We start from the raw sequence: 15606 nt of genomic DNA, 5'->3' as shown, positions 1-15606 counted from the left end.
TGGCGACAGAGTGAGACTCCAACTCAAAAAAAAAAAAAAGTCCTTGAATGAAAACAATTAAACAAGTTATCAAAACTTCTGGGACACAGCAAAACTGTGCTCAGAGGAAAATTTATAGTGCTTAAAGCCTACATTAATAGGAATGAAAGACTGCCTAATATCAACAACCTAATGTCACACATAAAGAAACTTGAAAAATAAGAATAAACCCAAGCTACAAGAAAAAAAGAAAGAATGAAGATCAGAACAGAACTAAATGAAATTGAAACAAAAAAAATTACAAAGGATTGATGAAACAAAAATTTGGTTCTTTGAAAAGATAAAATTGATAGACCACTAGCTAAAATAATTTTAAAAACAGAAAATTCAAATTAGCTGATTCAGAAATGAAAATGGAGATATTACAACTGGCATGATAGAAATACAAAAGATCACCTGAGATTATTATGAATACCTCTATGCAAAAAAAACTAGACAATCTAGAGGAAGTGGAAATATACAATCCCCAACCTTGAATCAGAAAGAAATAGAAACCCTGAACAGACCAATAACAAGTGATGAGATTGAAAGTCTTCCAACAACAAAAGTCCAGGGACTGACGAAGTCACGGCTGAATTTTACCAGACTTTCAAAGAACTGGTATCAATTTTATTGAAGCTATTTTATAAGATTAAAGAGGAGGGAGTTCTCCCTAACTCATTCTACAAAGCCAGTATCACCCTGATACTAAAGCCAGGAAAAGACACAACAAGAAAAGAATACTACAGACCAATGTCTCTGATTTACACAGAAAAATCCTTAACAAAATATTAGCAAGCTGAATTCAACAGCATATTAAAAAAATCTACCACAATCAAGTGGGTTTTATCCCAGGGATGCAAGAGCTGTTCAACACAAGCAAGTCAATAAACATGATCCACTACATAAATAGAATTAAAAACAAAAATTATATGATCATTTCAATATATGCAGAAAAAGCATTTGATAAAAGCCAGCATCCTCTCATGAAAAAGTCTTCAGCAAAATAGGCATAGAAGGAACATTCCTCTAGATAATAAAAGCCGTATATGAAAACCCAATGTCATCCTGAAGAAAAGTTTAATGCATTCCATCTCAGAGCTGGAAAAACAAGGCAAGAATGCCCACTTTCACAACTCCTATTCAACATAGTACTGGAAGTCCTAGCCAGAGCAATCAGGCAAGAAAGAAATAAAGGGTATCTAAATTGGAAAAGAAATCAAACTATCTTTTTATGTTGATAATATGTTCTTATACCTAGAGAATCCTAAAGACTCCTCCAAAAGACTCACAGACTTGGTAAATGAATTTGGTAAAGTTTCAGGATACAAAATCAACACACACAAATCACTAGCACTGCTATTACCAATAGTTACCAAGCTAAGAATCAAATCAAGAATTCAATTCAATTTAATTAGAAAAAAAAATTCTAAAATCCATATGGAACCAAAAAGCTAGAATGACCAAAGCTATCCCAAGCAAAAAGAACAGGAAGCATCACATTACCTAACTTCAAATTATACTACAAGTCTATACTAACCAAAACAGCAAGATACCAGAAATAAACCCAAATACCTACAAGCAACTGATCTTTGATAAAGCAGACAAAAACATATACTAGGGAAAGGATACCCTATTCAACAAATGGTGCTGGGAAAATTGGATAGCTACATGCAGATAAATGAAACTTGATCCCTATCTCTCACCATATACAAAAATGAACTTAAGATGGATTGAAGACTTAAATGTCAGACCTACAACCATAAAAATCCTAAAAGAAAACCTTAAAAAAAAACTCTTCTGGACATTTGTCTAAGCTAAGAATTTATGGCTAAAACCCCAAAAGCAAATGCAACAACTAAAAAATGTGAGACTTAATTAAACTAAAAAGCTTCTGCATGGCAAAAGAAAAAAAACAAGTTAGTGAATCTTTATAAATGGACTCTAATTGTTTATGGAAATAACTTAATAATGTACTACATTAAGTGTTAATAATGAAGCAATATGTTTAAGAGATGGATTATTTTTCATCAATTACTCATCATTTTTATTTACCTTGTAATATACACTTGTTTAAGTTATACAAATCAGTATGGAAATCTCTTACTCTGTTAAAAAATTTTTTGTGATACTGTGGGAAAAGTTAAAATATTTTTCACAGTTTCAATATGAAATTTTAATTCTGACAAAATATTATTTTAAAACATATAAATATGTATACATGAATTTTTTTCCTTGTTTCTTTGTTTCCCTTCTTGCTACTATTTTTCCTATATAAATGTAAGCAAATAGGAGAAAGATTATTTGGAAATATAAAAATGCTGTTTCTCATTAATCATCCACTCCACTAATCTTAGCTCTTATTGATGATTTCCTAACCCCATCTATTTTAATTGGCATTTTACCATAAAGTAAAACTTTTTCTTTCTTAATTCATTAATTCATTTATGTATATATGTAAACCCCATGGATTTTTTATTTAAACAGATTTAATGAAGTGCAATCTACTCATGATAAAATTTTTCAATTTTAAGTGTCAGTTCAGTGAACACCAGCCAATGTATACAGTTAACCCTTGGAACAGTGCAGGGATTGGAAGCAGTAACTCCTCATACAGTCAAAAATTAGCTTATAAATTTTGACTATCAGCCAGTATCAACTAGTAACCTACTGTTGACTGGAAGCCTTGTCAGTAACATAGTTGGTGCATACATATGTTTTATGTTATATATATTATGGAGTGTAGTCTTAACAATAAAGTAGAGAAAAGAAAATGCTATAAAGAATCATAAGGGAGATAAAATATAGTTACTATTCATTAAGTGGAAGTGATTATTGTAAAGGTTTCTATCCTTGTTTTCACATTGAGTAGGCTGAGGAGGAAGAGGAAAAGGAGGGGATGATCTTGCTGTCTTGTGGTTGGCATAGGCAGAAGATGTGGAGGAGGTAGAAAGGCAGGCACACTAGTGTAACTTTACATAAATACATCATAATTTCTGTCTGACTTTTTTGTTTCCACATTTCTCTTTTAAAAATGTTTCTGTACAGTATCAATTATTTTATCATTAGCTTTAGTTACAGTGCCTGTATCATGGAAGGGTCCATGTCATAAAAGCAGTCTTTAATAATCAGAACCTTCTACCAGATTGTCTAATAGCAATTTATTTTCTGGCACTTCTTCTTTCACCCTCGTCTGGCACTGATTTGGAAGAACTTTTCTCCATGAAGTTGACTTTTGTTAATTCCTCTGGTGTAGTGTCTTATCAGTTCTGGGATTTCTCCAAAGTCCATATCTTGAAACCTATCCCTTCAACCCTTTCTCTCCTTCTTTGCCATATCATGATCTCTATCATTATTTCCTTGATTGGCTCTGTAGTAAGTTCTATGAAATCATGCACAATATGTTAACACAATTTTTTTTCAGCAGGACTTTTGTGTTCTTGGCTTGCTGACTTTCATGGATTTTTCTGTTAACAACAATGGTATTGTTAATGGTGTAATCCTTCCAGAATTTCATGTTCTCTTTATTGAGGTTCTCTTCCGTAGCGTTGACAGTCCTTTCCAGAGAGTACCATGTGTAACAAGCCTTAAAGATTCTAATGACTCTGGGATCTTGAGGCTGAACTAGAGGTATTGTGTCTAAGGTCAACAAGACTACCATTTTTGGTGTTCAACTCATGGGGTCATGGGTAGCCAGGGGGATTGTCCAATATCAAAAGAACTTTAAAAGGCAGTCCTTTACTGTCAAGGTACTGTTTTGATTTTAGGGAGAAAGCATTGATAAACACAATCCAGAAAAAAAAGATTCTCATTGCCAGGCTTTCTTGTTGTACAACCAGAAGACTGGCAGCTGGTGTTCATCTTTTTCTTTCAAGGCTCAGGGCTTAGCAGCTTTATAGGTAAGGGCAGTTCTAATCACAGACCCAACTGCATTCATACGAAATAGTCTGTTTCTTTCTGCCTTAAAACCCTTTGGGTCATCCCCCCACCATGGAATGGGGCACTTTTATTCAATTAAAAGCATGTTCAGGCCGATGTCATTTCTTCTCAATTATTTTCTTAATGGCATCTGGGAACTTGTTGGCTGCTTCTTGGTTGAGAAAAGATGCTTCTGTTATCTTGACATTTGTTCTTTCTAAAATTATTCAACCACCTATTGCTGGCATTAAATCCACCAGCTTAAGAATCTTAACCTTCTTTTTGCATTAAGTTGTCATATAACAACTTCACTTTTTCTTGAATCATATTTGAGTCTATACATAGACCATTCCTACAGCAATTCTGCACTCACATGAAAGCTGCATTTTCAAATGAGATATTTTGCAAAACATACAAGGTTGTAGCTGCCACTATGACTTCATACATTTTTTATTTTCTTTATATTTTATTTTAAAGATGTGGGGCACAAGTCAGGTTTAGGTACATAAGTGGTCTATATACAGATGAAGTTTGGGCCTCCCACTGGCCCTCACTTGCCCTGGTTTAGAATCAAGTGCCCTTAATGATGTTATAAGCCCCTCCCCTCCTCTTCCCTGGCAGTATCCCACCATTGCTGATCTCTGTCTTGTAGTATTGTGATAAATGTTCAGGACTCACTTATGAGTAAGAACATGTGGTATTCAGTTGTTTCTGTGATAGATCACTGAGTATGATAGACTCTAAGTCCATCCAAGTTGTTGTGAAGTCCATAATTTTGTCCTTCTTTATGGTTGTGACTTGATACATTTATAAGTTAAGCAGTTTATCTGTTTGTTTCAAATTGTCTCAAATCTCCAAAACAAATTTCAATATATGTATTGAAAAAAAATTCATGTATAAGTGGACCTGCACATTTCAAACCTGTGTTGTTCAGGGGTCAGCTGTACTGCCATGTACCACCAACACTGTCAAAATAAGAGAAAATTTTCAATGCCCCAAAATGTTCCCTCGTACTTTCGAAATCAGACTCTTCCCCCCACCCCAGCCCCAGACTTAAGAACCACTGATCTGCATTATTTTACTCTAGTTTTGCCACTTTTTCATATAAATAAAATCATACTGTTTGTCATCTTCTGTAATTGACTTCTTTCACTTAGCATGTTTTGAATATCCTGTTTTTGCTTATATTCATAGGTAATTATTTTATATTGCTATGTAGTATTTCATGTTAATGATATATCAGTTGATTATTCTGTTCATGGACATTTTAGTTTTATTGCAGGTTTTTTTCCCCCTCATTGTTGGCTTTTTAAAACAAACCTGCTGGGGACATGCAGTGATAGTATTTCTGGGGCATGTTTGTGTTCTTTTGGGGATATACCTATAGGTAAGATTCCCAATCTATATGGTATGTTACCTTTAAAACTGCTACATTGTTTTCTGTAGTTTTACTGCTTTACATTTCCACCAGTACCGTATCAGAGTTGCAGCTATTTCACATCGTTACCAACTTGGTATTGAATTTAGCCATCCATATAACTATGGCATCTCATTATACTTTCAACTTGGTTTTCTTAATGACTAGTGATGTTGACCATCTTTTTATATGCACATTTTCATGTTTTTTCTTTTGATGAAGTATGTCAGTTCTTTTCCCCATTATTCTCTTGAACAGAAAATTTGAATTTTTTTTTTTTTTTTAAGAGTAGGGGTCTCACTCTGTCACCCAGGCTGGAGTGCAGTAGCATGATCACAATGATCATGGCTCATGGCAGCATCAGCCTTCTGGGCTCAGGTGATCCTTCTACCTCAGCCTCCTGAGTAGCTGGGACTACAGGCACACCCCACCATGTCTGGCTAAGTTTTTTCATTTTTTTTTGTGGAGACAAGATTTTGCTATGTTGCCCAACCTGGTCTCAAACTCCTGGGCTCAAGCAATCTGCCTACCTTGGCCTCCAAAAGTGCTAGAATTACAGGCATGAGTCACTACACCTGGCCTAAAAAATTTAGTAACATTCAGCATATAATTTGTATTCTATGGTTTGTTTTCTACATAAAATATATTTGCCTAATGTGATCTATGTTTTTTTTTTAATTTTCTACATTAAAGTTTATGACCATTTAAAATTAATGTTTTGAGTGAAAGGGTCTTCTTGTATTTTTTTTGTTGTTCAGAACAATGTATTATCATCAAATAGCTTTCTTCTCAACTTTTTTGAAGAGATCTACAAGATTGTTGTGAGTCTATTTCTCAATTCTCTATTTTCTGTTGATGTGTCTGTTCACCCTTTAACCAGTACTACACTCTCAATTACTATACCTTTGTATGTCTTGAAATCAGATAGTTTTTCAAATGTTTTCTTATTTACAAAATTTTTTTGGCTATTAGTCGGCCCTTCACATTTCCATATAAATGTTCATAACACATTTGTCATTTTTTAATAAAAAAGACTGGTGAACCTATATATCAATTAGAGGAGAACTGACATCTTATAGTATTAAGTCTTCAGATTTTGGAACTTCTTGTGTCTCTCCATTTATGTATGCATTCTTTAATGTCTCAGCAATGTTTCATTTTTCATAGTTCTTGATCATATTTTGTTAAGTTTATTTTTAAATGCTTTATATTTGTATGCTATTGTGAAGGAATTTTCACTTGCCAAGCACTCATTTGCTAGCTATACCCCAGCCTTTTTATCCCAGATCCTTGGAAAACTCAATCATTAGATCTAGTAACTTTTTAGTAGATAATTTAGAATTTTCAGCATAATCATGTCACATGTAAATAAAGTCTTGGTTCTGTATTTATAATCTTTAGATGATATTTTAAATAATGATAAGTGATGACATAGTTTATTATTCCTAATTTTGGGGAAAAGCATTCAGCTTAACAAATACTTGTATATCAAAAATATGCTGTCAGCTGTTGTTTTTCATAGATGCCCTATATCAGGCTGAGGAAATCACCATCTAGTCCTAGTTTGCAGAGTTTATCAATAACCTAGTTTTGAATTTTATAAAATGCTTTTACTACATCTTTTAGATGATTTCTATTTGTCTGTTAATATAGATTGCATTAATAGTTTGAACTCAAAAGAAAAATTAAGAAAAGAAAAATGAATTGTTGAATCAACCTCACTAGGTTATGATTTATTATTGCTTGTATATGTATATGGCTGGCTTCAAGTTGCTAACATTTTAAGGTTGTCTATGTTCATGTTATTATTGGTCTGTAGTTTTATTTTAATATTATTGCCTGCTTTTGGTATCATGCAAATGTTAGCTTTCATATAATTAGTCAGAAAGTGTTCAAACTTTTATCTTTTTGGAAACTTGTATACAACTGGTATTACTTCTTCCTTAAATATTATATTACAATTCTTACATGTTCTAGGGATGACCCTCAGCTGATTCTATCAAGAAAAAGGTATCTCAGTTCTACAATCACAAAGAGCTAAAATATATCAACAACTTAAGCAAGAGACAGAAGAGTACAATCATGCCTATACCTCAATTCTAAAGCAGTAAGACCCATGCTGTACTTACAACCAGCAGAACTGTAAAATAATACATTTGGGTTGTTCAAGCTGTAAGTCTGTGGTACTTTCTCAGGACAGCAACATAAAGCTAATACATCAGTATTATTCTATGAACATTTCTTTTCTTTCCAGTGCATTATTTCCTAGGTTCATGTATCTTTTCTGCCACAACCAGGGAGAAAAGGTTCTTGTCTAAGGAGTTCTGGTTCCTTTTATTAAAAAATTGTATTTATAAAACAGTAAGTAAGCCTTATGTATACTCAAAGCTACTGGAATGCCACTGCTTGCTAGGCTGTCTCAGAAGAGCTAAGGGATATATACACAGTATCTATATATATAAAATTCTTTATCTGTATTTAAATCTATGAATATTTTACAAGATTTAATATTTAAAAAGAGTTATATGACTCCAGTAGCATATTCCAATAAGGCTTTTATTTAAAGGCAAAGATATGGCACCATACAAAAGAATGCAACATCAAATGTACAATCAGTCAAAGAACTAATGTTAAACTGGACTTCATGAAAATTAAGAAAAATATGTTCTAGGAAAGAAATAAAAACAAAAGTCACAGATTGTGAGAAAATACCTAATAGAGAACTGTATCCAGAAATGAACTCCTGTGCTCAGGCAATCCTCTTGCCTTGGCCTCCCAAGGTGCTAGAATTATAGGCTTGTGCTGAGCCCCAACTGAATTTTTTAAAAACAAGCAAAAAAATATAAACAGACATATCACTAAAGAAGATACACGGGTGACAAATAAGCACACTAAAAATACTCAACACTGAGTCAACACTGAAATGCAAATTAAAACCACAATGAAATACTACTATATTCACTAAAATAGTTAAAATGAATGGTCCAAGACTACATATATATAAATTATCAGTTAGGATGTGAAGAAACTGAAAATCTAACATACTCCAGAAGGAAATGTGAAATGCATAATTATTTAAAACACAACTTTTCAGTTTCTTAAAGTTTTAAACATTCAGACCAACTTTTACAACATGATTGTGAAGAGCTCTGCAGACCTGTTCTCCAGCCAAACTCAAGGCAATTATAAAAACACAATTTAAGATCTTTGGAAATGATCCTCAAAGTATACAGCAAATGAAGAAACATTTATTCAAGAAAATCTAACAGTAGCATCCAGAGTCAGTTGCATTTGTGCCAAGACCACTCCCTCTTTCCCCAAACTCCAAATTCATCAAGATTGAAACTCCACTCCAGACTTGGGCAGCCAAAAGCAGGGCTCCCTCTCCCTGAAACTCCCAGGCAGAATGCTATCTTCTCAGGTAGGGCATTCTGTCAGAAATTCTCATCCCACCCCCATTGTACATATTTAGATAAATGAGTTTCAATTGCTGGTTCCCTCATAAAGGTTACTCTCAGGATTTCTGTTCTAAGTCAGGTTATGTTGATTAGCACTCACCCTGCACTCCTAAGGCCTTTCTCCAGTCTGAACTTTCTAATGCTGAACAAGGTTAGATCTTAGGCTGAAGTATTCTTCCATACTGCTGCATTCATAAGGCTTTTCCACTCTGTGAACTCTTCAGTGTCGAGTGAGGTTGGAAGTGTGGCTAAAGATTTTCTCATATTTGCTGTATTCAAGACCTTTCTCCACTGTGAACTTTCTGGTGTTGAATGAGCTTGAAACGCTGACTAAAGGATTTTCCACAATCACTGCACTCATAAGGCATTTCTCCAGTGTGAATCCTCCGATGTTTAACAAGACTGGAGCTGTGGCGAAAAAATTTCCCACATTCCCTGCACTCATAAGGCCTTGCTCCAGTGTGAACCCTCTGATGTTTAATGAGGCTGGAATTCTCACTAAAGAATCTTCCACATTCATTGCACTTAAAAGGCTTTTCTCCAGTGTGAACCTTTCGGTGTTGCATGAGGCTAGAGCTTTGGCTAAAAAACTTCCCACATTCACTGCACTCGTAAGGTCTTTCTCCAGTGTGAACTCGCCAGTGATTAATAAGGCTGGATTTGTGGCTATAGAATTTTCCACATTCACTACACTTATAAGGTCTTTCTCCAGTGTGAACTCTCTGATGTTTCATGAGGCTGGAGTTGAAGCTAAACAATTTCCCACATTCACTGCACTCATAAGGCCTTACTCCAGTGTGGATTCTGTGATGTTGAACAAGTGTGGAATTATGCCTAAAAGCTTTTCCACATTCACTGCATGTAAAAGGCTTTTCTCCAGTGTGAACTCTCCGGTGTTGAATGAGGTCAGCATTACGGCTAAAGGATTTTCCACATTCACTACACCCATAAGGCCTTTCTCCAGTGTGAACTATTTGGTGTATAAAAAGGTTAGATTTATGGCTAAATAATTTGCCACATTCACTGCATTCATAAGGCTTTTCTCCAGTGTGTAGTCTCTGGTGCTGAACAAGTAAATATTTCTGACCAAAGGCTTTCCCACATTCACTGCACTTGTAATGCCTTTTACCAGCATGAAACGCCTCCCCACTTTGGGGGCTCCTATGTGACTCTTCTCCATTCTGAGTCACCTGGTGTTTGAGAAGACCCAAGTTGGTTGGAAAGTCCTTCTCACCCTCCTTGTTTTGCAAGGGTTTCTCTGACAGGTGGACTCTGAAGCCCCTCAAAACTGGGACTCTGTTCTCTTCTAAGAGTTTCTCTCCACAGTGCAGCTTTTGAGATTGGTGAACATTTGAAATGAGCACCCCTTTTACAGAAGCACTCTGCTCAGGTGCCTCTTCAGCCTCTGCTCCATGCCAACAACCTGAAGAAGAGAAATGCTAATGAAGAGTGTACAGACTTTGGTGTGAGGAGGCAGCACCCTCACAAATGTGCATCTGATACACCCAGTAATGAGACCCTCGGTATGCTGACAGAATGAGGGGGCCGGCTCAGGGTAGGGGAGGGTCTGCTGTGCAGTAATGAACTAGCAAGTTCACAGACTGGGGGAGGCCTCATGAACACCAAGGACACAGGATGAAGTGCAGCACAGGGAGGAGAGGTCGGGCCCCCAACACACTCCTCTGCAAATGGCTTCCCACAGGGCCTCAGCTGCTGGAGACACAAATGAACAGTCCAGCAGGGTGTGCCCAGGCCCAGAAAAACTGACCCCAACTGAATAGCTAGCATTCAAGAACTATACAAAGATAAGTATACGTCTCATATTCAGTGAAAGCCACTGCTGTAGGATGCTGCCAAGGACAAACATGGAGGACAAAAAGGGGCAGAGTAGCCCTGGGTCAAAAATCAAATAGAAATAAGTGGACAGCCAAGGAAGAAAAGATGGAAATCAGAGATGGCCACTTGCGTTGGCATTAAAACACCAGGGCCCACTAGAAAGACTCCTGGCAAGATTTAAACTCATCCCTCAGTTCATATCACCCTCCAAGTACCTCTTGGCATGACTGAAGTCATAACTACCCAAGCAAGCATGAAGGGTTCTCCCTAAGAATCCAGGTGAGATGTTTCATGGGTCCTGGAAGATGCAAGTTCTAAGGGAAAGGCAGGACAGGTGAGTGTCCAGTACTGGGCCAAAGTGACCTACCCCACGACAGACTACAGGGAAAAAAACCTAAATAGTACAAAAATAACTTTGGAGGAGGGTCTTGCAGGAGTAGCCCAGCCACACAGCAATCATGTTAGTGCCTGGCACAGGCAAAACCCAAGGTATGTCAGCTAGAGGAAGTGGGCAGATACTGGGGACACAGAACTACTACAGATCTGCACAGCATCACCAGATCACAGAGACCAACAGGGTAAGATTCATTAAGCTGACTGCAAGACACTGACCCCTAAACCCTTTTTTGCATGGCTTTGGGGCAGCTTGGGGAGAAGGCAGTAATATATACAGCCCAGGCCCTTCACTTACTGTGCCTATTCCAAAATACTGGAGAAGGAAGCAGTGCCCATGGTCCAGCTTTGGGAAGGACAGCCTTATCTCTAGGAAAAGGAGAAAGAGCAGAGTCCAGCCTGGTATGCTGAAGTGGGGTGTGAGGACCTTACCTAGAGAGGCCATAAGTGAAAAATTCTCCAGCATCACACTACGGTATAGCAGCCTCTCAGCTTCGTTGAGTAGTCTCCACTCCTCCTGGGAGAAGTAGACAGCCACATCCTCGAAGGTCACGCAGCCCTGCCAAAATGGGGAGAGTTGAATGTATATGCAGTTTCCTTCCCTGGGATTCTAGGCATGCCCCCAAATACCCACCCCTGCTCACCCTCTTCCTCAATCCTCTCCTCAGAGGAGACCAGACTCTGGGACCACTGATGCCCACTCTCTCCTCACGGTTCCACTGACCACTGTATCCAACACTCAGCAACCATGGACAGGTGGGCAGATAAGAGTCCATCTCAGCTCTGAGTATGCAAAGCCCCACACTTCTCCTGCCAGACAACTGACCTGGAGTTCCACAGATTGTGCTTCTCTAAAACAACCAAATTTGGGTCACTGTTCTCACTTAAGGCCCCAATACAAGGGCCCTGTGGCCATCAGTTTACTCTCCCTCTTAACGTTCACATACTCTTTGTACCACATCCACTGCTCACTACACATCATATGCTTCTCCTTGGCTTTACCACATGCCAGAACACAGGATGCTACACATGGCATCCAGAAAGCATTTGCCAAATACAATCAGAACCTCACCCCATCCCAGACCTCCACAGCCTTGTCTGCCAGGGTCAACCTTCAAACCCTGCTTTAAAGCCCTGCTTCCTACTTGACTCTTTTCCTTACTTCATCTTCAGTCACCTGGAATTGCACACATATTTCAGATACCCTTGGCACTCTTCCATTTCTGTGTTGCAAAGCTGTTTCCTCCCAACATCAGCTTTCCTCTGACTCTCATTCAAAGCCCAGGCTTGTTTTTCTCTCAATCTAGGCCTAGCAATTCTCTCATCTTCTCCCATTTGATCTTGAGCTAATCCAGCAGCCTAAGATCAGCAAAGATCAGAACAAAAGCCTGGTGATCCCACAGCTAGATAAATAAGCTGTGGTGTTAGTCCTCCTGTCATCTTACCTCACTTATGGCTTTGTCTCCATGTCTGTCTCAGCCAGACCCTCCTTACCCCTAGACTTCCTTCCCCATGGCCACCATTCTCCCTCATGTCCTTGTGAAGCCCAGAACTCCCAACTAGGTGTCCATGTAAGAAGCCCAGCCCTTGGTCCATATTTCCCATCTTGTTACTTAACAGCATTGCAACAGAACCTAAAGGTGCCCTCTCCTAAATCCACTCCAAAGCTCCATCCCAGTTTACACATATCATGTGGGTCTCCAATCTGAACACTTCAACTGAATTCCAGAATTGTGTCCAGTGCCCAATCAACAAATCTACTCAAGGACCTGGAATATCTCATTTCAACAATATTCCCACTGAAAGATACTCTTACCACCAACTTTCACATGGTGACACTACCCTACTTCTGGCAGCTGAGACCAAACATCTCCAAGTCCCTCCTGACTCTCCCACCATACTTTCAAAAACATGCTCAGACCTGCTTTAAAAAGATTCCAAGCACATCTACTACCTCTACAGCCACCACTCTGGTCCAGCACTCACCTGGACTACTGTAGTAGTCTCTTTGCTGGTCTCCCTTCTTGTACCTTCAACTCTACAATTCTCTACTCTGCAGCAGAAAAAGCTTGTAAAGACTGTCAGATCACTTTCCTCTTATGCTCCAAACCTTCAATGGCTCCCACCACCCTTAGAACAGCAGTCCACCTTCCCAGGCTACCTCCTGCCTCCTGCTGTTTCTGCCAGACATAATGGAGGTCTAAGGTTGCCTAAGCATTCCTAGCACAGTCTCATTTCCAAGCATTTTCTCATGTTGATAACTGTGACTGTAACACCTTCTAATCCTCACACCATTGGTTGCCAGAAACGGGAACCTGACTTTGTGTGACCACCTACCAGGGAACTCAACTGGAAAGGTAGGGAGAATAACAAGTAAGGAAACCCAGGACACAATAATCCTGAGACCATGTAGGTATGAACTGAGGAAGATGCACAGTTGGGACATCCTCTACTTATTTCTGCATAGTCTATAAGTATTTCTGCAGCCACGGAAGCCCATGGAAAAACAAGGCTGTGGGAAGCAAGCAGTTATACTGGCAAAAGACCATCCAAGCCTTCTCACCTACTCTGAAAGTGAGAGGGCTTGGATGTCACCCACTGGGGCTTTGGTCCTCAGTGATGTCTCTTACCAGCTATGTGCCCTTGGACAAGTGCTCAACCTCCCTGTACCTCAGTGTTTTCATCTGTAACATGGTAATAATGGTGTTCACTTAATAGGACTATTGTCTGCATCAAACTCATTCCTATGTGTCAAGCACTAAGTATCAACTCTTATTATGTATATAATTAATGCTTCTGTCAACATTTGCAGTGCAAATTAGCTGGTAGGTTTTTAAAATGTGGGGCTTTTCCCCCATTATTTTAAACTAAGAATGTGATACTTTTTGGGAAGGAGGGGAGTCGGAGTCTACCTCTGTCACCTAAGCTGGAGTGTAGTGGCATGCTCATGGCTACTGCAGCCTTGACTTGCTGGGCTCATGTGATCTTTCTGCCTCAGCCTTCCAAGTAGTTGGAACTACAGGCATGCGCCACCACAACCAGCTAATTTTTTTTATTTATTGTACACCATGTTGCCCAAGCTGGTCTTAAACCCCTGGGCTCAGGCAATCCTGTCATCTCTGCCTCTCAAAGTGCTGGGATTACAGGCATGAGCCACCGCACCTGGCAGAATGTGATACTTATGTTGTCTGATTTTAATAAAATACTTAACAGTATACTAAGTTTTCAACCAATTATTAAGTGCTTACATCAATTTAGCTTATTAAATCCATGTTGTTTTAATGGTCTCTGTGTGTCTATAAACTATGATTAATTAGTACTTAAATAACTACTTAATTCTTAAATGCACAAGTTAATATTTGGGAGTCTGTGTCAGAGAAACCTGAGTAGATAGCAGTCCTTTTGGCAACCTGGCTGCAGGCTATACATTCCCCTGAAGGCAATCCTGCCAAGAGCCCTTACATTAAAGCAGTTGATCATTACTCCTGCCATGAAGACTGGGGGAACTTAGACACCAAAGGGGCTGCTCCCCTAGCCTGGCTAACCTCTCCTTTTCTCCACAGGGATTGGACATGAAGACTTGCTAAGCCTGGAGTGGCAAATCTACACCACCCAACGCTCCAGCTCTGGGTCTTTATACCCTATAACCCTCCATCTCTGCATAACCAGACAGAATCACTTGGACAACAGCACTCCACCCTCTAGAGACAGCCCCACCCTCTAGGCCCATCTCTCCCTTCCCTCACCTCAGGGCCCAACTGAAATAAAAATCTTAAGATTCTCTCTCCTAAAAAGGAGCGCAGGCCTTGCCCTGATCCAGGCCTCCATCCACCACCCTCTGGCAATCTCCAGTTCAGATTCCTTCCCAGAATTTCAGGTTTGAGTGAACACTGACATTCCCAGCTCCACCCTTCCAGATATTCAGGAACAAAAAAATACAAACCTAGACTGGTCCTTCATTCCCACTTTCTTTCACAGAAACATCCGACGCGGCAGGAAGTCCTGTCTGTTCAGTGTGTAAAGTTCATCCGAGATCTAATCACACCTCCTCTCTATGGTCTAGTCCCACCAGAACTCTCCATTAGTCTACCGAATGTACCTACTCACAGGTCTCCTTGTCTTCACCTTCGTCACCCCCACCTCAATCTGTTTTCCCCTTAGGAAAACCCAGAGAAACAGATCGAGTCACTCCTCTGTTCCCCACCCTCCGAGGCCACCAGCCTCCGCAGAATGAAGGCCCAGCTGCTCAGGCTGTCATTCCGCATGCGACTCGTTTCCTCACAAGCTGTCCACCAGACACGACACAAACCTCAAATTTAGGATATGAGCTCAGGCCTTCAGAACACAAGACGGTCCCTCTGCCGGCTCCACTCTCCCACACCACACCGGGTGTCAGAAATGGGGCCCACCCACGAGTGCCCCGCTGTTTGGGGCCCGAGGCTTGGGCAGACAGCCCTCACAGGGCTTTAGGATTAGGGCGAGGGCTAGAGCGGATGAGGCCCCGAAGTACTCACCAGACTCACCAGAGCCGGGTCCCTCAGCGCGGCCGCCGCCATCGGACTCTGT

The 15606-nt window shown here is 39.4% G+C and overlaps 1 protein-coding gene across 1 annotated transcript in view; it reads right to left on the bottom strand.

The window, feature by feature from the left end:
* LOC103268084 (zinc finger protein 773-like) overlaps window positions 1-15596 on the bottom strand; it is a 16804-nt gene extending 1208 nt beyond the window's left edge. Inside the window, exons 1-3 of the mRNA XM_021716330.1 lie at window positions 15564-15596; window positions 11473-11599; window positions 8912-10234 (exon numbers count right to left, since the gene is read on the bottom strand). Coding sequence (XP_021572005.1) covers window positions 9087-10234; window positions 11473-11599; window positions 15564-15596 — 1308 coding nt within the window. The 3' untranslated portion in view covers window positions 8912-9086. The remainder of the gene's footprint in view (window positions 1-8911; window positions 10235-11472; window positions 11600-15563) is intronic.
* Between the last annotated feature and the right edge of the window lie 10 nt (window positions 15597-15606).

This window comes from Carlito syrichta, unplaced genomic scaffold, assembly GCF_000164805.1.
Source record: "Carlito syrichta isolate Samal-C Ts95f unplaced genomic scaffold, Tarsius_syrichta-2.0.1 Scaffold308700, whole genome shotgun sequence".
In the NCBI taxonomy this organism is placed as follows: domain Eukaryota; kingdom Metazoa; phylum Chordata; class Mammalia; order Primates; family Tarsiidae; genus Carlito; species Carlito syrichta.
The sequence above is the reverse complement of the archived record's forward strand: the minus strand, read 5'-3'. Positions and strand labels throughout refer to the sequence as shown.